General features: G+C 45.4%; 2 protein-coding genes and 1 pseudogene across 2 annotated transcripts in view; 2 read left to right on the top strand and 1 right to left on the bottom strand.

Annotated features, from left to right (window-relative positions):
• Nucleotides 1–23921, bottom strand: part of MED12L (mediator complex subunit 12L) — a 302774-nt gene that overhangs the window by 112479 nt on the left and 166374 nt on the right. The gene's annotated exons all lie outside the window — the stretch shown is intronic.
• Nucleotides 3962–9138, top strand: GPR87 (G protein-coupled receptor 87). Its single transcript, XM_040974793.1, has 2 exons — nt 3962–3995; nt 8096–9138. Exons 1-2 carry the CDS (start codon nt 3962–3964, stop codon nt 9136–9138), a joined length of 1077 nt encoding a protein of 358 aa, XP_040830727.1.
• On the top strand, nt 18605–19340 carry LOC121152658 (annotated as a pseudogene).

The raw sequence follows: 23921 nt of genomic DNA, 5'->3' as shown, positions 1-23921 counted from the left end.
GTACTAAAATGGTGAGCATTGTGGAAAAGGCCAGGATTTCCAAAGTGCGAGTGTGTGTGTATGTGAGTATGAGTTTTGGGAGGGTGGAGTAGGATGTCATTCAAGGAGCAGGAATGTTTCTGAAGAAAAACAGGGGGCTCAATGTAACTTGCACACCTGAGAGTGGACAGTCTGGTGAGACAGAGGTCCCCAAAAGTAAAGTGATCCTGATCAAGAACCAATGGAAGTAATGAAAGCAAAACTAACATTCATAAGTGTGTATTCCATTTAACCTCGTAATGATGCTATACAGTAGGCATCAGTGACCAATGGGAGCACATAACACTGTAGTATGTCCCTCTTTAATTACCAACAGCCAACACATTTTGACTTTCACACTCCAAGATCTTTAACATGCACAGAAATTGCCTTACAATGCACAGGGCTGGGAAGCAAAACGCCAACTGGCTAATTCAGAAAGATGAGGAGAGAGACTTTTGAAAGGAATGAAGCAAGGAGCAGAATGACCAGAGCGAAGGTTTGTGCAGGGATACCACCACCAGAGCAGAAAGACCTCAGACCAGGGGCTGACAAGGGTGTGCCAAACAACAACAGAAGCACAGTTAGCTTAACAGGTGCAGGGCAAAGAAGGTGACCGGATAAGGAACAAGAAAGGCAAAAGCAACAGGTTGACTATTGAGGTTGTAACTCTCTTCAAGCAAATCTTCATAAAGACAGACATGAGAAACTTGGTTTATTCTAAAGAAAGGAAAAACCAATGCAAAACATTAAGTTTAAGAACACAAAGGTAAATCCTGAAATGGAAGTTTGTGGTGAGGAAGGGAGCAGAAAGCAGAATGGTCTCAGAGAGAGGAAATGGGCTGTGATGACAGTGTGGAGGGGCACGACACTAGGAGAAAACCAGAGAAGGAAATGCGAAAAGGAAATCTCTCAGAAGGCAGTAGAGGAGATTAAAAGGAATTGCCCAAATGTAGACGATAAATTTGACCCTAGAAAATTTAAACATCAAGACCTGAATTCACAAACATCCTAAATCTTGTCAGTAATTAGCCATGAGCATATATGGGCACCCTCAAAGGTAAAACTAAGCAGTCATGTCCAGTAACGGAATTATGGACTCAATTCCCAATGAAGAGACATCTAAATGTGTCACAGGTGACAAAGTAGTGTCACTTGCCCACTTTAAGATGTGGGCCCTTGCCAAATTTCCTGCACATTTCCATAGCCATCTGAAAGAATGTACAAGGAGCGTGCTTTTTGGGCACTTCTTTCTGGGACTTAAGAACCCACCTGTTATCAGACACTGAGAATGTTAGCCTGTTCTTATGACTTTTTTTTACTCACTTTTGACTTTTTAATTTCGTTGAGCTGTAACTTGACATACCATAATTTCATCCATTTTAATTGTACAATTCAGGGCTGTGTATAACTTTAGAGAACTGTGCAGCCTACAATCTACTTCTCATTAACCTGGTAAGATCCCCCACATCTCAGAATTAAGCTCAATCCTGCCCACAGCTCCAGGCAGCAATAATTCAACTTTCACCTCTAAGACTTGCCTTTTGGGGACATTTTGTCTGAGTGGTCAGCAATCTGCTGTGTCCAGCCACTGAGTCATGGAAGATGTTGTTGTGGCTCATACACCTGACAGCTGTAATTTATACTTCTGCTTTCTGAGTAGTATTCTATTGTCTGACAGCACCCCTGACTACACTTAGCCCTTGGTACTTGGGGTCATTCTGGTTCTGACTTTCATGAAGGAAGCTGCTATAAACATTTACACCCAAGTTTTTGCATGGGCATATGTAGTTCTTTCTCTTGGAATGATAAGCACCCTTTTCACCCTTTAGGACACTGACAATAGGTCTCCAGATCAGCCTTCCGCTTTGCAGTTCTCACTGGCAACGTACGGGGATCCTTCTTTTTCCGTAACCTCACAGCCCTTGTTTTGCCTGACTCTAGGAGTTCATAGGCATTCCAGGAGATATAAAGTGGTATCACCTCATGGTTTTAATTTTAATTTCCCTACTGGTTAAAGAGGTTGAGCATCTTTTCATATGCTTTTGGGAAAATGCCCAGACAAATCTTTCTACAATCTTTTTATTGGTTTTCTAATTAATAGGAAGTGTGAGAGATCTTTGTCTACTCAAAATGTAAATCCTTTATGAGAAATACAGGATACAAGTGTTTTCTTCTAGTCTTTTTTGTTTTTGTTTTTGTTTTGTTTTGTTTTGTTTTTGTATTTTCCTTAATGACTCAGGCACCTCTGTCTCTCACTGCTACTATGATTCAATAAGGTACAAGTGAATCCAGGAGGAAGAAAACCACACAACAGGAACTGGAAATAAAACTAAAGATGTATTTCTTAGTGTCCTTGAAAAGTTTTTGTAAGAGGTTAAGAGTCTTATTTAGGCTTACAGATCTGCTCTTATATACCACATTATGCAGCAATCAAAGCCAACCCCTGGTTAGAGTGGTTAAACTCACAAAAAGAGTTGACCTCGGGTACTGAGGAAGGGATCCTGTATAAATCCAGCATCTTAAGTGCACATCATATTAACAAACAGAAAAGCAAATGAGAAGTGCCTCTCGGCTCACGGTGAAACTCCAAACTGCACTTCGACAGCCATTGCGCCCTGTCCGTGCTGACTCGGGAAACAGGCAGAGACCAAAGGAACCACTTAGAGCAGCCACAGCTTTGTTCTTTGCTTGGGAAGGATGAGGTTACTTGGGCTTCCTTGGTGGCTGTGTGGCTTCTGAGCAACTAATGGTGAGAGGAGTAGGAAAGTCCCACATGGTTTCATTTCATGAGAAACGGAGTGACTTCCCTCAAACTGCTCCATAAACACATTTCACTTTCGCTGAGCTCTTTCCAAAGTGCCTTTCAGGAGGGGTCCTTCTCTCCTTGGCCCACAGCACAGGTAACAATCCCCGCTATGGAAGAAGAGGTGGGGTGAAACAATGTTTTACAGCATAAAATGAAACATGCATGCATCACCTCTCCTACTCTTTATAAAATGCTGGCAAGAATTTTAAGGTCAGAAAGTTCACAATATTTGCAAAATTACCTGTCAGGGACACAAAGTGAGGTTAATTATTCTCAGTTTTTTCCCCCCTAGTTAAATTTTCAGGTTGGATGGAACATGGCTGTCAATATTACGGAAAAGTCTAGGACAAATGCTGAAACAGAATTAAATTTTCTGTGTGAATCTATGTACACAGATTGGAACATATCCAAGTCTAAGCTTATGTCAATTTGAGTCTGAGTAGGAATAATACAGAGCCTTTAGTCCAGGGACACTTGGTTTGCCAAAGACCACACAGTTGGTTACTGCACAGCTACAGCTACAGAGAATAGGATGTTGCATGCTTCCGAGTTTTTGAAACACATACATGTGTGAGGGTAGACCTTTACAACATTGTTAACCATCTCCCCTTGCATATAAACTCCCTTATATATGGATTTTATACGGAAACAAAGAAAAGGAGTAAGGTATACACAGAACAGCATGTCGTATGAGTTAACATTTCTGCAAAAGTTGGAGCCAGACGCTATTAAGCTCCTGATGGATTGTTTCTGATACACCTTACAAAGCTCGAGTGTTGTTGTCATCACTCCTCTATCAGAGATGAACAGCCCAGCTCGCAGAGACACTGAGTAACTTTTCCAAGGTGGCATCCAGGTATGAAACCCAGGACACAGCACAGTCCGCAGGAGAACAGAAAGTCCAGGATTCTCGTGTGCTGTGGGGGTTCACAGCCACTGAAGATGTGTCTCCTGGATCTTGGGGGCAAATGCTGCTTTTAATGGAATCATATTCCTTTCATTTTATTTCCCACTGATTTTTTTTTTCTCTCCCCAGAAATTAAGCCAGGAATCCCCTATGCTGAGCCCGCGCCACAGCCCTCCCCGAGCGTTTCCTGACACCCAGTTCTGGTTATTGTACGTCACACCTGAAGAATGGGCCTCAACTTGACACTTGCAAAACTACCAAGTAAGCCACGGGAAAAGATGCAAAGAAAATCTTCCTTGGTCAATGACAGTTAGGTTGGCTGTGTGACAATCAGGGGCTTGAATTATCACAGAACCTACACAGCATTTAAGCGTTCATGAAACATGAAACATGGCAGACAGTATCACTGAGGCAAATCTGACTTGCTATTGTTTCATCTAGACACCATCTCAAAATGGATGGGTGGGATTAAATCAGTAACACTATTTTAAATCCAAACTGAACTGTATGCTACTTTCCAGACTTAGTCAAGCCCAAGGTTTTCTGAGGTTCCCAAGGAAGCCAAAGACAACGTCGACCAATGCTACTGCATAACTACTCAGCAAATGGTCGCACAAAGGCAACCGCACCACGCTAGTGACAGCCTATAATTTGTGTGACTTTGTTGTTTCATCCCCGCCCGGCAGGTAGAGCAGTGACATATGTTGACACCTTCACATTTTGTGCCAAACAGTGACACACCCAGTGAACAATCAGCGAGCATCTCCAAGGCAAAAGTGCCAGATTTCCCACTGCTCTGTCATTCCCAACCTGACTCTGGAAATCACAGGTAGTAATTAGCACTTGATCTGACAGAAAGAATACCTGCTAATTCCTAGACACTGTACTTTTAAACACTGTTGGCAGAGCATTCAATTTTCAGAAAATCCAACCGAGGGGCTGGTATCTATTCCATTTTATGAAGTTATGAAATGATGAAGCAGCAGCATCAGACAGAACTGTCCTGAGGGACAGACATTTCACTGCACCTGCACGGTCAGCAGGACAGCCACATGCCATTACCGAACGGCAGCTGTGCCTCAGTGTTACCTATACTTTAAAAGCCACTTACAAAATGTCATTGTTCTACACACTCATGCACCACCCCAACACACACAGCCGTCTGCAAATATGGCCCACAGCACCAAATGCCCACTTCCCAAGCCCGTACACGTAACAGCACCTTCACACTGAGCTGAGCACAAAATAGCTAACTTGCAGAAAGAGAATTCTCATGTCGCGGTGTTTGTTTCCTTCAAAGGAGACGAGAGGAGAGGAAACAGCACGGAGTATATAACAAAGGGGCTTTCACCCCGGAACGTTACTCCACATCAACGCTTGTGCCAAACAACACAGGGCATGCACCCTGGGCAGCAAGCAGAATGTGAGAAAATCACAGCAGTATTGTAAACACCACTTCTAGCTCTTTCTAATCAAAGCATCAAACTACTGTCATTGCAATTGCTCTGTAACTTGGCCAAGCTTGCTATGGACAGGGAAGAATATGATACAACTGCCTGGGTAAAGGAGGCCACTTCCTATCAATGTTCAGTGTTCCTGAGTACAAACATCATACACAGCAACACCTTTCAGCACACACATAGATTCAAAAAATTTTTCAGGGAAACAGTAAATGATGATGGTAGCTGGCCGCAAAGAATATGATCATGAATTAATTCTAAAATGTGAGAGGTCTTAAAAACAATCTGGAGAACTCATATTACTAAAACTGACTGGGATTTTAAACATTTTTGCTTTGAACCTTACCTTTTAATTCCATTTTCCATGACCTTTTTAAATTTCCTTGGAATAAGCCATCATACGAAACTGTCAAGGCCAACCACTCCTCTCCTACAGCGACACACAGGTGGCTTGAGCTGCTTTAAGGAACCATCTCTCGCCCTCTGCTTTCAAGTTGTTTCACACAATACCGCCTTACCCGGCTTTAACCACTGATGCCTTCAAGCTGCATTGTAAATGTGGAATTTGTGAATGAACTAATCACCAGGCCCAGGCTTATGCCATTGAAATCAAACTTTAAAAATTGTACATATATGAGCTAAGGAAGCAAATTCTGTGAGGTGGCACAATCGACCAGCTGAACGCCAAAGTCTCTCAAAAGCACACAGCAGTTCCATAACCAGCGTGGAATAAAGCAGCACGTACTTGATCCTTTAACTTCTGAGACACAGCACGCACCCATCTATGTGTGTGTGCATAGAGAGACAAAGGCAGGACGAATTAGAGACAGACATCGTCAACATTCTGACTGACGAGTCTATGTTTAATAACGACCATAATTGCTAGGTAAATCATTTAGTAAGAGTGCTTATTCACTTCACATAATTAGGCTTTGGAATACTGTAATGATAGATCAGACAGCCGTGCCATCCCTAACACGTTAGGAAGTATGGGTTCTGCCCCTCCGCAGCAGATCCGGAAGGCCCGCACCAACAGGACAGATACACCAGGCCCGAGTTGGGCAATACCTTATTATGCTGTGGCTAATGAACTGTTGGCACCTGCAGTGGCTTTGAAAAGCAACTGACAAGCAGCTGGTAGGAGGCACAGCCTTCTTTCTGGAGAAGGCAAAGTTGCATCTTTTCAGCCTGGGCCCCTCAAGCAGCCCTTTCATTCTTATTCAAACTTACCCTGTTCCCTCTCTCTATTTCCCTCAAGACCCTACCACCCTGTACTGGATCAAAGTGACTGTTAATACTTTAAACGGGTAAATTAGCAGTTAAAACAGAGCAGCCTTTAAAAATACCAAGTGGCATGGATGCTAATTTGAATCTCCGGGTACCAAAATAGCCAGAACTACAATCCTTCATGAAATCCAAACAGCCCTGAATGCCAATGTCCGTGGCAACACCTGAAACTGGCAGTGATACAGATGGCAGTGGGACCAGGTATTCTGAACTTAGGAAGACTGATACTGCAGGCTTCCTAACAGGCTAGTCCAGATACAAATTACTAGCCTGCTTAAGAAACATCCAGGCCAGGAAAACCAGTTTTTAAAAAACACTTACTGCCAGGAGTAAAAGGGAGAGAATTAGAAATAAGAAATGGTTACGCAGGAAGAACCTGCACTTAAAAATCTGAACAGCAATTACAGCAGCAGCCTTTGGATCATCATCATCGGAACTGTCATTTCTGTTCCTTTACACAAAGGAAGCAAAAAATATACTCTACTGCCCGCCATGAAGGGAAGTGAGTGGTCAATTCAGTGTAACCTCTGAACCGCTTCACTTCAAATCACTTCAAAACAAAGTTTGAACTCTAGTAAAATTGTTTATTCGTCAGCAGGAAGTAAGGCTCCAGACATGAACAACCTCCTCGACCTCATGTCCAAACTGTAGACTCGTGAACTGCTGGTTCAGATGCTCCAACACATGAGCAAACTCTGACCGGATGGTCACGAGATTTGCTGCTGCAAATGGTTTCATGGGAGCACGGAGACGGCAGAGAGAAACAGGAGGAAGACTCGGGCTCCGGGGCAGTTATGAGAATGATTTAGCCACACAGGATGAGCAGTCCTCAGGCTAAGGCAGGAGGGAGGCCTCGTGTGTAAGCAGCAGGCCTGTGTGAGAGTCCCTGCTGGCCTTGCTTACGGACTAGTAACAGTCCGCCAAAGTGCTGATGGATACCGGGCACAGAGCTGGGCATCCTGCCATCACAGGCCACACAGCAGACAGCAGAGCTCACTCTCACGGCTGCCATATGCATCACATGCTCTTGTATTGTTTCACTGATCATATGGAGTAAGCCTTTCATAGCATTAAAAAAAAAAAAAAAAACCAAGGACTTAAGATTGACACAATAAATGCCGCAAAGTGCAGTCTAGCCTTAAAGTAAGAAAAACGCACCACAGACAATCTCTCATCATTTCTGGTACGATGTACTCCTTGGTGATTAATTCAAAGATTAAGAATGAGAGAAATCATTATATCATGATTAACTACAGGAAAAAATGCTTATGTTTACTTTTTAATTGTACACATTTTAATGAAAAATACACAAGATGCTGTATAAATATTCAGTGATCAATCGAAATCTCACACTTATCTACAACTAAAATTCTAAGGGGAAAAAACGCACAGAGTCAGAAACCTGACTGCTTACTCAAGGATTTCAGTGGGGACTTGGGTTATGGGAAGGGAAAGTACCAACTTTCCGGCCACCCAGAACCTGATCACGCCCCGGATTAAGTCTTCTCACTGCTGCAGCATCTTTAAACTCACCCAAATCACCCATCAGGGGCCTGGTTGACCGTGGGTCCCACAAGCAGGCACTGACATGACGTCTCCCCACCTCTCCTCCAGATAACGAGCTGCATGGCCAAGGCGGCCCCGGCCCCAGCAACGTGACTGACGGCCTGGGGAAGAACGGCACCCTTCACAACCAATTCGACACCATAGTCTTGCCGGTGCTTTACCTCATCATATTTGTGGCAAGCATCCTGCTCAATGGCCTAGCCGTATGGATTTTCTTTCACATTAGGAACAAGACCAGCTTCATCTTTTATCTGAAAAACATAGTGGTGGCTGACCTCATCATGACCCTGACATTTCCATTTCGAATAGTCCATGACACGGGACTGGGGCCCTGGTACTTCAAGTCCATCCTGTGCCGATACACCTCCGTCCTGTTTTACGCCAACATGTACACTTCCATCGTGTTCCTCGGGCTTATCAGCATTGACCGCTATCTGAAGGTGGTGAAACCGTTCGGGGACTCTCGCATGTACAGTGTAACCTTTACCAAAGTGTTATCTGTCTGTGTTTGGGTGGTCATGGCTGTCCTGTCAATTCCAAACATCATCCTCACCAACGGCCGACCCACTAAGGAAAACATTCACGACTGCATGAGGCTGAAGAGTTCCCTCGGGGTCAAGTGGCACGAGGCCGTCGTCTACGTCAACAGCTGCTTGTTCGTGGCCGTGCTCGTGATTCTGATCGGATGCTACATCGCCATATCCAGGTACATCCACAAATCCAGCAGGCAGTTCATCAGTCAGTCGAGCCGGAAGCGGAAGCACAACCAGAGCATCAGGGTGGTGGTGGCTGTGTTCTTCACCTGCTTTCTGCCGTATCACTTGTGCAGAATCCCTTTCACTTTCAGCCACTTGGACAGGCTGTTAGACGAATCTGCACACAAAATCCTGTACTACTGCAAGGAAATGACGCTTTTCTTATCTGCATGCAATGTGTGCCTGGACCCAATAATTTACTTTTTCATGTGCAGGTCATTTTCAAGAAGGTTATTCAAGAAATCGAATATCAGAACCCGCAGCGAAAGCATCAGATCACTGCAAAGTGTCCGAAGATCCGAAGTCCGAATATATTATGATTATACTGATGTATAGGGCTTAGCGCCCAATAGGTCTTCCCTTGTTTGTCAAAAGCAACATGTACAAAATGTAAATAAAATGTCTTTTCACTACTCTCACTTGAACTCATCAAAACACGAATTTAAAAAGGGTGTGTGGTGTAGCAGTTCGGTTGCTATTTGGAATATCCCATCTGTAAGACAGGCCAAGGCTCGAGTCCCGGCTATTGACCTTCCAAGTGGGATTCCTGCAAATCTGAAACCCTGGGAGCTGCTGATGACCCTGCCACCCAGGTGGGAAATCCAGTCTGCACTCTGGACTCCTGGCTTCGTCATGCCCAACTGCAGCTGCTAGAGCATGTGGGGAAGGACTCGGTGCATGGAAACATGTGTGCGTGTGTGTGTATGTGTGTATGTGTGTGTGTGCACCTGTGTATATGTGTGTGTGTGTGTGTGTGTTATGGGCAGTGGGGAAAGTGGGAAAGGGCGTGGCAGGGGACAAAGATGTGTGCCTTGGAAGAAAAAAAAAATTTTAAAAGAAGTTAGAGGGATTTGAAAAGCGGTGCTCATTGAAATGGAATCAAAACACTATGTTACTACGACATGATTTGGAAATAAGAAAAACATTAAGGCATAGCAAGAAGTGACAGAAATAAGAGGCAGCACACAGGGCTGACAGCGGAGTTCCTGGCTGAAACTCTACAGACCCGCCCAGGAGGGGGAAGAGAAGGGACAGATGCGTCAGTGCTTGGCCGCTGTCCTCCATGTCCCCGGCCACTGTGAAGTGCCCCGCAGAACACAGGGCCCATGGACTGATACGCACCTCCCTTGGTCACATGTGTAGTGACACCAACCCCATCCCTGGCCCACTGAGAAGTGGTCTGAGAAGGACCACTTCCTGCGCCAGCTTTCCCTGCAACGCCCAGGTCAGTATCAGCCGTATTCAATCAAAGGAGCAACGTCCCATCTGGGGACATTTGTTTTTTTTTCCACCACAAAATGGTATCATCATGTCATTGTTTATTTACACTGTTGAACACGTGGTTGCTTTAGATGCAAAGACTAAGAAACTGTATTCTTTAATAGCTGTACTGGCTCCACTCAGCCCTCCCTTATTGCCCAATACTTCTCTACACCATATCTCATTTAACCATGGAGGTGAGACCTTCATTCTAAAACTGGATTTCCACAGGTTTTTTAGCACATTTTTTATGATGGTGGTTTTATTTTCCAAAAAACACTCACTATTTGATTGTTAAAACATTTTAAAGCACTGCCTTACAGAAACAGAGAATATTATTTTCGACACAAAAATTGCTTCTCATGGACAGAAAATCATTTAATCATTGAAAGAGCATCAACAGGAATAATAAACTAAAGACTCCATTACTACTACACAAGAATGCTAGATGACTATTTTTTCAAATCATCTGACATTTTGGAAATAACCTGCAATGTAAAATGCCTTACTTAGGGCTTCTGGTTGACAGTCAGTACCTCAGGACCCTCCGTGGTAAGAAACGGCAGGTGGATCCTCCCTTGTATTCAGAAGAGAAGCACATGCAGAGAATCGTCCCCAAAACACAAAAAACTTCGTAAAACTCACATTCACAGAATAGCACCTTCTCAAAAACCTTTCAACTGCTTTATAAATACTTGATTTCCATCTGCAAATAGCATGCCACTGTTTTATTTCTCTGCCCAAGTTCAGAAGAAACAGATCCTAGGAAAACTCACAAGTTGAAATACGGAAGGCAGATATTGGATCTGTTTTCACATGCATACAGCTCAAGCACAAAGAAACGTGACTGTGATGCAGAAAGTGACACACTAGGAGGAGAAAAGGAGAAACAAGAGCAAACTAAAGCACGGGAACCTTCACGTAAACATTCTTCCAGAAACACACACACACACGCACACACACACACACACACAAACAAGAAGACTAAGTAAAAATCAATAAGCACCAACCATGGAAAGAATTTACTCCCCATGATATATAAAATAACTGTGGACTATTTCCTAAGATCACTTTCATTTTTCAGCATGATACAAGCAATGGTAGACTTTGATACTGTCTGGTCCTGTACCTCCACCTAGTGGTAAAATTTATAAGACAGGTAAAGAAAACAAATTACAGAGTGATCAGGCCACAGCAGTGCCCTGCCCTGGGCCACACATTCTCCAGACACCTAAGGCATTTAACGTACACTTGCTGGAGCCACTCAGGGCAATCAGGATGAAAATGGCCCAAAAGAACCATTAACTGCTACAGAAGTCATCACACGGATGTAAAATATAAAAAAATCTACAAGCAACACCTAGATCTCAAGGAAATGTACAACTGACATTGATTCCTCCTTCCTAATTAGTACAGAGAAAGTAAAAATGATGTGTGACTCGCGGGTGTTTCAAAAGTAAACAATTATGATTACAAATCAGAGTAAGGAGTTAGATTCTCTGTGGTCAAATCCCCCAGTGATCCATTATGAAACTGAAGTGGCAATGGCCATTCCGAATACACTCAGATTTATAAACCACAACAAAAACAACTCATCTAAAATACTAAAATACGGCTGGCTTTTAGATCACACACATTTCCTCAGGTAACAACTGAAGCTAGAGAACTAGGTGGAAATTCCATAGTTTTCTAAGCACACCTTAAAGAGTGAACTGATGGATTCCTTGTTGAATCACAACAGAATTACGATCAACACCGAGTTATCTTCGTCAGAGCTGTGGGAGGTGAGGCTCACGGTCGGATTAGCTCCATCCTGGTTACTGGATGATGCTGGAGCCCCCATGCCTAGCTCTGGGTATAAACATCACATACCAGAGTTGCCAACAGCATTGTGCACACATTTGAATGTGCGCCTATACAGACTGAAACATAGCATGCAGAAGTGGGACTCTGGAACCGGGCAGGAAGCATGCAATTCCGCCTCCCATAGCTTTTAAGCAGTTTTTAATGAACGGCATCACATGCATAAGACCGCTGCCATGCCCATAAACCATAGTCACTGCAGTAATACCGAAAGCTATTTCGCAATGATCAATAATCAATCAGCCACGTGCGGCTGTTACACGTGTCTTTGTAGAACACTTGCTTCCCTCAGTCTGTAACTTACAATACGGAGCGAGCACCACTTCTATGCCTTCCCAAGTGGTCAACCTGGAGCACTCTATCCTTGATGCTCATCTCAAGTGCTCATGTCACGTGAAGTCTCTTGTCAGCAACGCTTTGTTTCTGGCACACAGTCTCATCACAACATCTGTGAGAGCAACGGGTTCATACGGCAGCACGCCTGGAGGCCCGGCACTCCTACACCGACCCCGTCCTTCTGTATCCCCATTAACGTTAGATGTAAAAGTCACTCTTCATTCCTCGTCTTTGCTGATTCTCTTCCAGGGATCTCTTTTCATCAAATGTGATGGATTTATCCCTGGGACATGATATTTTGCAGGAACTGAATCATGAATGTGTGTAGAACAGCAGCTGACTGGTTCTGTAAGAAGTGAGATGACTGGCCCCTCATTTACATGGTAATTTGTAAACTGGACAGCTGGAGATGAAGTTTATATTTTGTGCTATCACTCAGTTAACAATGTTGTAGACAATATTCGAATCATGTTTCTGAGACTGATGTCATAATAATCTAAATACATATATGTCAGGAATATGCATAAGCTGATTGGGGCGATGGGACAGTGCCGGACCCTGTACTGGCAAGCACACACAGGAATCAGGTCTGGGATCATCTCAGGCAAAGTTTCTTTGGAGATCCCTCCAACTGAACTGCTGATCTTAGAACCCCAACCACGAAGAGACTATGTCAACCAGTGGATTCTGAATAGATTTCATCCCGATTGGAACTGCGAGGTTGGCAGCAATTCAGAACTGTTGAACTATCAGAACTGCTTGAGCAGGACCCTCGGAGCGTGCCTCACATCGGGGACCTGGGATGGGAGGGAGGCTGGATGGGGCTTCTCCCTTTGTTTCTCTCCTGATCCCAGATACAGGGAAAAAATGATGATATTAGTGTGGAAACAATGGTCTTACCCACTTTCCTGTAGCCCTTGTCCCTTGGTACCCTAATCAACTAAGATTATTTAAAAAATAAAATTAAAAAAAGAACGCAAATTGGGAGAAGTCTATCAATATGTGAAACATAAAGGAACATCTATCACAAAATGTTAAATAATGCAGTTTGCAAATACTAAGTATTTGAGAAGTTCCCCTTTATTCACTAAACATGGGATGGTCCAATGCATCTACACTCGGTTATGTTCATTCACAAAAGATAACTTACACCCTAATGGCATTTATACTCTTAGCACTGTTAATGTGGCTTTCCTAAATGAGTAACTCTCATTAAGCTTCTGAATCAAAATGGTATTTAGTAGACAGCTGCTACATTTCTGTGAAACTGGTTTGTCTAAACAAAACTAGGGGAAAAAAAACACAACAAGTTATGCATAAAATAGCATCAGACATCGATAAACAGGCCCGTTCCTCGTGGGAAAGTTTAATGGCCTACTCCCAGGGCAAGTGTGGGAAAATCTTTTGCTGTGGAAGACAGCCTCCCCCTTTCCAAGACAACGAGCACTCAGGGTTCCAGAAATCGAAAAATAAAACAAATGCCCAGAATGCAACAAAACACCCCCGAGGCAGTAACACCCTCCTGAGAACCTGGATCTAAACTCATGAGCAGAGAAGGACGCACCCAACCCTTGGAGACACGGAACTCTGGCAGGCAGAGATGGCATCCATCAATCTCATCCCACTACTGCCTACCCACAAAAGCCACAAGATGCACCAAAGCAATGGTTTCCATGACGCCCATGTTCCAGTTTTACACAGGTACAAAAAACCCGTGTGGAAGTTCTGTTTCCTTTGAATTGCTATCTCCCACAAAGACTCCTAAAAAGAACAGATAATAAGGAGTTGGTGATGTGGCAGGGAAGGCTAAGATTCTGTGGTGGCAGCATCCAATATGGATGCAGGTTTGCATCCTGGCTGCTCCACTTGCCATCCAACTCTCTGCTACCTTGCCAGGCTATAAAGCAGAGAGTTGGATGGCAAGTGGAGCAGCCAGGATGAAATAAGATGTATTCCTCTAGGTAGAAACTGGTTATTACCAATGCCCTGCTGATGAGCTAAGTCACAAGTATAATGAACACAAACAGCTTCTATCAACACAGTAAGACTAGAACTCTCCCAACTAGACCTTATTATTTAACAAACACTACAAATAATACATAAAACACAGTATGAAGAGAAAATGAAGTGGAGCTAATAAATCATGTATTTTTCATTTCATCCCTTTATCACCAGAATGACCACACAGCTATCAAAGCCCAAATCCTTTTTAAAAACATTTCCTAATCATTGGAAAGCCAGATTTACAGAGAAAAAGATATTGCATCTATTGGTTCACTACCCCCAGTGGTGGCAAAGGCTGGGGCTGAAGCTATCCAAAGCCAGGAGTCAGGAGTTTCTTCCAGGTCTCCCGTATGGGAGACCTTCCTCTGCTGCTGCTTTCCCAGGCCGCAGGAAAGGAGGTGGATGGGAAATGGAGCAGCCAGGACATTTACTGGTGCCGAGATGGGATGTAGATGCTTGCAGCTGTGGAATAGCCTGCTAAGCCACTGCACTGGCCCCAAAACCCCTAGGGCTGACAGAAGGGTCAGATGAACTCCATCTTCAAGTAGGGTGTGCCTCCCCTAAGAGAGGCTGAGCCTGCAAGCAGTACACAAGACTGGAATTACCCAGGCCCTGATCCAAGCTCCATATCGACTGTGCTAATAGTGACTGAAATCCATCCTTTCTGATAAGCCAGACAAGCAGACCAGGTGTCTTCATCCAACCCCCTGTCTTGGTTCCTTCTTGCTACTCTACCAGAACATCTGCAACTGGATGCACCTGTTCCCAGCTCCTATGAGGACCAATGCATGCCAGGTGGTGCCTCCTTCCTGGGTCCTCACGCAGTGGAAGAGCAGAGGGGCAAGCAGGGATCATGAGGATCCCACCCCCCTTGCCACAGCCTCGTCTCCTCTTCACTGGGGTGTGAATTGTGCTGTCAGTTTTGGGGACACAACATTCACACCGCAACACCACCAATCCCTGAGGCTCAGACAAAACCAATCGTGCAGCTGCTCTTGAAAGCCCCATTCAAAAACTTCAAACTGTGTCTCTCCTGAAAGCCACTGATGGAGATGCAGCCTCACTGATGACTCACAGCATTCGGGAGCCCCAGAGTAACTGTAGTGCTACAGCTACTGATGAGCGAGGCACAGCGTTGGGTGCAGCATTCACTGCCTGAAAAGCATGAAGCATTTCCCAGTCAGGCCACCAAGCACTTTAAATGTCTCAGAATAATCACACAGCCCTCCCACAGCCTGGAACCACGAGCAAGTGCGCTCAGCTTCTATCAGTTTCCTACAAGGAGAACATAGCGCATTCCCATAACGTCTGACATTGCTCGCTCCTGGGCTGGGACAAAAGCCGACACTGAACACCCACAGCACTGCCTTTGACTTCAGTGAACCCTCAGCCGAGTTCCCAGAAGTGTCGCAACCACAAGCCCTCCCCCTAAGCCCTCTAAACCCTGCATCCCACCCCCACAGATGACCACGGAAGGAGCAAGTGGCCTCGGCTGGTCAGGATGACCAAGCAGTGAAAGGTTTCCTTACATCCCCGGGCTCAGCTCAGCTCATGTGCCTCGGTTGACTTTGCGAGCCCAGCTTCCTCTCCTGTTCTGCCATTTACTGAAAAGGCAGGTACAGTGAGCACTTTTAAGAAATAATCTTGGAAAGTTCATCATCCCTTGAATGACATGTCCCAAGCTGAATCATTCCACAGCTCAGGGGTTCAGACACCACGCAGCAGGTGCGAGGGTGGGCAGACAAAAGAGATTAGCACTGACAAATGACTGTGAGGGACAGCATGGTGGTACACCAAGATAATCCTCCAAATGCTGCACTGGCAGCCCATACAGGCGCCAGTTCGAGTCCCTGCTGCTCTACTTCCAATGCAGCAAATGGCCTATGAAAGCAGCAGAGGACGGCTCACTGTGTCCAGCTTAATTTTATCACGACGCTTGGATCATGAGCTACAGAACTCACACGCGCTGGGGGGTATTCCCTGGCTCGCTCCTGGTCTGGTCACACATTCACTCGACAAATACTTCTACACACCCAGTGGACAGTGAGGACACCAGAACGAAGCAAAAACAACACCACCACCATCTCCTCTAGTCAGGAGCGATATAAAAACACGGCCAACGGGGCAGCAGCATCAGGGATACGTCCCAGCTCTGTGATTGTGGAGAGAAGGCTTGGGAGTGGATGAGATCCTGAGAAGCAACACAGCTCAGAGGACTGGAAACAAAAAGGAAAACACCGTTTTCTGCTTCCTTTGCATCCTGCCCCCAAAACTACACTCACCGCATGAAAAGTGCCATATTTTGATTCAGTTAACATGGACTGAAAATTCATTCCTCCTGATTCTCAACATTTGGAAACTTGGCAAGCACTTCAGCTGACTGGAATTCAATGGTCAGTTCAGCGTTGCGAACTGGCACCTGCACCTAGGGGAGAGGCTCTGTGAACTGTTTAAAACATCTGTAAACGTTGCACACTTTATAAAGTTACTACTTTCGATTTGCCAGAAGGTGGCGGTATCGCACCAGAAATCTGTGTACCTAGTCTAATTCTGAGATTACGGAAGCGACAACTGCCAATGGACTCTCCTGCCTGTCAGTCAGTCGGGTCTGAAAAAGGAGTGAGGTGGCTTACCTCCTTTGGCATCGCTCCTAATGGAGGAACAGACCAGGGCAGCATTCAAATCATCACCCTTTTGAGAAAGGTGGAAACACAAAAGGGGCATGGCCATGCACAAATCCTGTATTGCTTGTTTAAAGCTTATTTTCAATGACCTTATGACAAAGCTCAACAACCTCCCGGCACACTGAACCATGAAACACCTGCACAGCCTGTAGGATTCCACACGTTATGTTTTCTTACCGCCACAACCCTCCTCGCACCAGCCCCACTACCGACGGACCCGCTGCACCAAAGCCGAGGCCTCCCGGAGGCTTCTCAGAAGCCAGTTCCTCTCCGGTTCCTGGAGGGAAATTTCCAAACCCACTTTCTTTCAATAACTGTTTACTTTTATGTAATGTTTATCCTTCTCATTCCAGTCTATTTCTCAACGTCTTGTCAGATCCTGTCCACAGCCATTACACTCCACACGCTCGTAAGACAATCAGTAGCAGATAAAGCCTTTTTCCATTTATTTTTAACGTTTTAAATTTTAACTTATTTATTAGGGTAGCAGAGAGAGAGCGAGAGCTTCCATCCACTGGTTCGCTCGCCAAATGCCCGCAATGGCGCCAAGTCAGTGCCAGAGCAGGGAGCCGGCAGCTCTAGCCAGGTCTCCCGTGTGACGCGCTCAGGCACCCAGCGGCTGGGACCATGCACTGCAGCTCCTCGCATCCGCACTGCTAGGAAGCTGCTACCAGCAAGTGCGGCACACCCACTTTCTCTTAGTAAAAACTTCTAGTTAAAACAGAAAAAGTCAGGTAAGCTAGTCAACATTGGCTACGATGTAACAAACACACCGGGAATGTTTGTATTTAGGTAAACATTGAACGCTACAGACCAGCGTCTTTGCACTCAGAGTCTCGTCGGGCAGTGAGAGGACCAGACAAAGTACACTGGTGCCTCGACATTCAATGAGGCAGCAGCGGAGGCGGAGCCGGGATGCCACAGTCACAAACGTGGTGTGTTGTTTTTGCACTGAGTTGTTATAACAATCAGGATTTTGAAATATAGAATGTTGAGCATCATGGGTAGTTGCACTTTCGGGTAAGGGTACAAAATGGAGCAGTTACGAAATGAAGCTGTAACAAAGTTAGCCTTTAGGGCGGATGGGTGACAAGTTAGATGGAAATTCACTGGAAACAGTAACAGACGTGTTTGGGGATGACATGTGTTAAAGTCACTTTGTTTGCAGAGTGAATACACAGGGGATGTTTATATATAGCCAGTCACGTTACTCACACAGCAGCATTCTGCCTGGAAATGGCGCTGGAGAAACGAAACGTGTGTGTGTGTGTGTGTGTGTGTGTGTGTGTGTGTGTGTGTGTGTGTGTGTGTGTGCGCGCGCGCGCGCGCGCGCGCGGGGTAGGGTGGGGGTGGTGACCACAACAGCACGGTGTGTTGGGGGCTGGGATCGTCTGGGAAAAAAGTCATCTGGACGCACTCCCACAGTATCTTCATCTCCGAATTCCACAAAAGGACATGGGGGTGCAGTGCAGGGAACATGGAACACTTCAGCAGAGATCAAAATACCACCAATGAAAGGAAAATAAATACTGACTATTTTAGCTTTCTTTGCTCATGTTTTGGTAGCAACAATCTTGAAAGGAGAGATCATCTCCTCTATTCCTTTATTTATGTTAGTATTAACATTTTTCAGCCAGGGGATCAGCTACTTCAAGATGAAGCGAAATGTCTCCTTCCCAGCCTCGTGTTGCCAAAAACTCATCCAAGAGGATGATGCGTGTAAACTTCAAACTTTGGATGAGCAGCGCATGGCCACAGACGTTGCTGCCGACGCTCTGGCTTACAACGGAAGGGCTACGCGGCCTGTATCATCAGTGGAAATGACAAGGTGGCCCCAGGAAGCAAGGAGCCTTGCTGACTCGTGGTCGGGTTCACCTGCTGCTGAGCAGAGGGTACTCCAGCTACACCAGAGCACGGAGAACCAAAGAAAGAGCCAATGTGTTGAGGGCTGCACTGCCCATGCCAACCTGAGTGTTCTCATCTTGATTACGGTTTAAACAGAGAGAGAAAGATATTCCTGGATTGTCTGATTCTACAGTGCCAGGTGAGGATCCTGGCTCCTAAAAGAGGCAGCACAATCCACAAACTTTTCCATCTCTAAACATGATGCATGTACCGGGTGTTGTAAGAAAGTCCCTCCACACGGAGGGTAAGGGACCTGGGAGCAAAGCACCTAAGATTCAGCGCTGGAACTCCTTGAATACAAACCCTGGCGCACTGCCCTGCAGAAGCAGCTTACACGGAATAAGAACGAGGCTGGAGAGTATGCTACACTTTTGGCTGACAGAATGAAGGAGGCGAAAGAAATATGGTAGGAACAGATTATCAAGAGACATAGCCTGTCTTCCCCTGAGAACACCAACTTAGAAATCAGAGTGCCGTCAAAAATAAGGTTTATGAATAACACATAAATAAGACTCAACTTCAAATAAAAAGGTTTATGTCTTTTGTCTAGTATGGAATTGTGCCCAGTATCTGTGTGGCTAAATTTCATAATACCTAATCACATGAAGATATAGCCAAAAAATATTATTCGCCAGGCTAAAATATTTTTCAAACACCAATCAGATGTATATCTATAATGTTATCAGGGAAAAATACATGTGCATTAATCTTTGCACTGAAGTACAACCACAAAACACCCAGGCCAGACAACAGCGCCCAGCTGAGTCCCTGCTGGGAACATGTCATGTCTGAACTGTTCACAAAATGCCACTTCGCCATAAGCTCCACAGTCAAGGAGGCCTGGGGCGTGGCGGAGCGTGAGCCACGCAGGCCAGGAAGACCTACTGGGAGGGCTGCCCTGCTAAGGGGAGAGGGTGGCAGAAGTCAGCGCAACAGTAAACCTCTCACCCACTGAAGGCTTGGAAAGAAGCTGCAGGCCCCGAAGAACTCCAACGTCACGTTTTTGTGCTCCACCTCCTCGGGTTTTACGCACCACGGTTGTTTTAGCCATAATTTGTGCTATTCTCTAACAGGTTTAGGAAGCCCTCTGATTACCATCACCCTGTGAGCAGCCTCACCTCCGACATCTCCATTCTCAAGTCACAGACAGGAGACAAGCAGCTCGTGAGAGCTGAGCCCTTGGACCGGGCTGGGCAGGCAGACAGGGAAGGGTAACGTCTGCCTGAGGATGGAAGTTCCTCCAGGTGTGAGGAAAGAGGGTGCACAACAGGAAGACAAGAGAGATGGGGACCCCACACCTGACGTGTGCTAATTACCTGAGCATTTAAATATAAAGCACAAAGAGGCTGATTCAGTTGCTACCAAGTAGAGTCTTGGAATCTTCATTGCAAAAGCTTCTGAGTCGCTAATGGCAGCAAGCCAGGGAAGCAGCAGCAACCGCAGCCTTACAAAAACCAGAAAGAACTACTCCAGAGTATCCAGGTGAGCAGGAGGCCCGAAGCAGCATCCCAGAGGCCCGGGGGAAGGAGGCAGCAATCCACACGTTTCTGACTCAAAGCAGAAACCAAAGGCTCATGCTCTCTCTCTCTCTCTCTCACTCACTCACTGTTTTTCCTTTCCCTGCCACCAAAGAGGTCCTATGGGCAAGCACTCTCCCGAGGCACAGGGTCCGTCCTGGGACATGCAGCTCAAGAACATGAGGCAGTTCATGAAGTCCCTCTGGTGTACCAGCATCTTCACCTTCCCTCCTCCTAGGCAAGCGCAGCCCAAGACCCGACCACACCACCTGCTGTGGCTTCTAGAATCACTGCCACCTGCACCGCGTTCCCTGGAGGGCCATGCTTTCCCTGCACTTCACATCTCACACAGAATTACACACACACACACACACAACCAATATCCCTTTGTTAGGTTCCAAGCAATGTCTTAATATTGCCGACCTTCAGTGCTTGATGCATTCAAGATTCAGTGGTCACTGAACCCCTGGCTCTAACAAAGGACTAGAGAAAGAAGTTAAGCTCGGAAAGAAAAGACAATTTCCACGTATCCTGCCAACTTCTAGTTAACTTAGTTACATTTCCTGAAGCTCTATTTCCTCATCTGTAGAAATAAACTTGTCCCTTGCAAGGCTGCTGGGTGCAGACAATGAAAGAATCCGAAGGAAGTAACTCCCAGTCAAGGGCCTGTGCGGGTCCACGGCTGTTCCAACCCTCCTTGAAGGGCTTTCCTGTGAGTTCCTAAAGCCCCCTCCCCACCAGTCCAGCCCTGCCAATTCCCAGTGCAACGGTAAGAGACAGGGCACTAACTGGCTGCTCAAAAGTACAGTGCATAGCCAAGAGTGCTTCAGCCCACAGGGTGTTAGACCAACACAATCATGTGAAATGCTGCTTTCAGAGAGCAACTTGTACGACAAGAGGGGACGTTATCCAGCAGAACCAGGAGATGTTTTCCACATCCCGGTGCTCCAAGTGCCTTGCTTTTCACAAATCTAAAGAACAGGGTAGTGGAAGGGAGAGCAGGAACCCCCCCAGCCCATGAGACTGTCATGAGCATCCCACACACTGAGCATCCTGACTCATTCGGGAAACAGTGCAATGCTGGAGTGGCAAGCTCTGAGTGACAGCTGACCCCAAGATAGGCCACTTGACACACATCTCCAGAGTTCCTCCATTTCCAGCTTATAATCACAGGACCACCTAGAGGGCCACCACTTTGGCCTAGAACTTGGCAATTCCTAATATTAAGAAGAAAGCTGTCAAACAAAATTTCCTCCTCAGACAGACCTGTAACAGGTATATGGGTCAGCCCACAGGGATACCAAGCACACAGGACTGGGATAATGAACGAGTGTTTTTGAGACTGTCAGAGCAAGCAATATCTCCTGCGGTGACTCAGTACATCTGAGGGCTGCAGCGTCCCGACAAGCTGATGCCAAACCATCCACTTACACAACACAGCCACACGTCTACATCCAGATGACTCCATAATATGCCCTTGGTCCTCAAGGACCCCCGTGACATCTTCTGGTCCCTAAATTCATTTGTGCCCAGTCTGGTGAGGGAAGGATCTAAGGGCACACGTGAAATGCACAGCCTTATAAATAAATAGCTTATCTAACCTCGGCTTTCTCCCCTTCTGATGGGGCCTTTGGAGTCTACTTCTGAGGACTTTCCATCCATGTGGCACCAATATTATGCCAAGGACACCAGAGCACTCCACAGGACCTTTCAAACCACACCACAGAGCTTGAAACAGAACAACAACAACAAATAGAGATGGGCTTGCAAAACAGTAACTAAAACAGCACACAGTTAACCAACCATTAACTGTGATGAGTTCATTTGGAATCCTAGTCCTTGAAGGATTTATCAGATGTGTTCACTGGTTTCCAAATGCTTGTACATGGAAATATTAATTACACATTAATTACATTTACAGGTGACCAATTCTTAGCCCCACTCTAGAAATATTACATGGCAAAGTAGTGGATCATTTCCTCTTAGAAGAGAGTTTCAGATCAAAACCATAATTTCCTTATACCTTAACACATATTAAATTCAAAATAAGGTGCAGTTTGGAAAAGAAAATCTATTTAGCTTGTTCCCTAACTGTTTAGTCACCAGATCATGTGGACAGATATACAAGAGCAGCCAACAAATAAAATTTATTTTAAAAGCCAAGCGGGGGTTGGGGGGGTGGAGGGGCTGTGCTGTGGCTCAGAAGGTTATCCCACCGCCTGTGACACCAGCATTATGTCTGAGGATAGGTTCCAGTCCTGGTCATTCCACTTCCAACCTAGCTCCCTGCTAAAATGTCTGGGAAAAGAGTGGATGATGAGCCAAAGTATTCCTACCAACCACGTAGGAGATCTGGATGGAATCTGGGGCTCGTGGCTTCAGCCCAGCCAAGCCCCAGCTGTTCTGGCCATTTGGTGAATGAATCAGAAGATGGAAGATGTCTGCCTCTCCTCCTCCTCCTCTTTCTGTAATTTCTTTTGGTAGGTCAGCAGCTCGCCAAGAACTGAGCCAGACAGTCACAGGGAACACACCAGGTCCTCCTTGCGTCCATTTCCTCAGCCCATCTTCCTTTCACAAGTAGTGACCCATCCCTGCGCGGCAGAGTCACAGTCGCCCCACTACCTCGTGGTTTCCGGCAGGTTCCTGATTTTCATCTGTTCTTGATGAGCAGCAACGCAGGGTGGAGCAGTCTACACAGAGACCTATTCTGAAATAAGTTTTCTTTGACTCACAGACGAAGCAGGTGAGAAAACAGCTTTTCCAGGAAATCACATGAGTGGATGTGGATGGTGAGTGAAAACAGAGAGAGAGATTTCTAACTGGCCGTGCAGCAACGTTGAGTGATCCTGGACGGTCCCCATCTACATTTGTCTGGGTGAGTTACTTTTGATTTGAACATTAGAGTTGGTTAAGTGTGTAACAAGTGTTTGTTCTGGCAAAATTTGAGATTCAAATCTGAAATGCATCACTAATGATGTCTTAGGATTTCCAACTGTGGTTGCCAAAGTATCTCTCTAACAAAAAGATCTCAAAGAAAATGTGCAGAGTTATTCAGCCAGGAAAAAATGGTACAAGAGTTTGTAAAATATGCATCAAGATTGCTTCAAGAATACAATATACTTGTAGGCACGAATGTGTCTTATTTATAACTGTGTTTACATGTACACATCTGTATGTTTCTTCCTGTGCATACACTTCCATATGTAAAAGCTCGTTAGTGAGGGAAGTGATCTTTACCCACAGAAAATTAAACATTTATTTACCTTTCATGAAAAAGCAGACCATAATCATCATTTACAGAGAAGAAACACACTTGAATCCACGTTACGCATTTCTTGTCTATGACGAATCAGTTAAAATCCCTTAAAACTTAAAGTGCTTTAGGGGTTGTATGAAATACTTCAAGCACTACAGAAGAGTTGATCGAAAAAATTTTAAAAGGTGTTATTTTGGTGGAAAGAAAAATGGAAACCCACAGGTAAATGTTTCAATTGTTTTGCTCGATGCCTTGAAGAGCCACTCTGGAAAGGTAAGATTACATGCAAAGCCT

The sequence above is a fragment of the Ochotona curzoniae genome, unplaced genomic scaffold (genome assembly GCF_017591425.1).
Source record: "Ochotona curzoniae isolate NIBS_2020 unplaced genomic scaffold, NIBS_Ocur_1.0 contig_2599, whole genome shotgun sequence".
Classification (NCBI taxonomy): Eukaryota; Metazoa; Chordata; class Mammalia; order Lagomorpha; family Ochotonidae; genus Ochotona; species Ochotona curzoniae.
The sequence above is the reverse complement of the archived record's forward strand: the minus strand, read 5'-3'. Positions and strand labels throughout refer to the sequence as shown.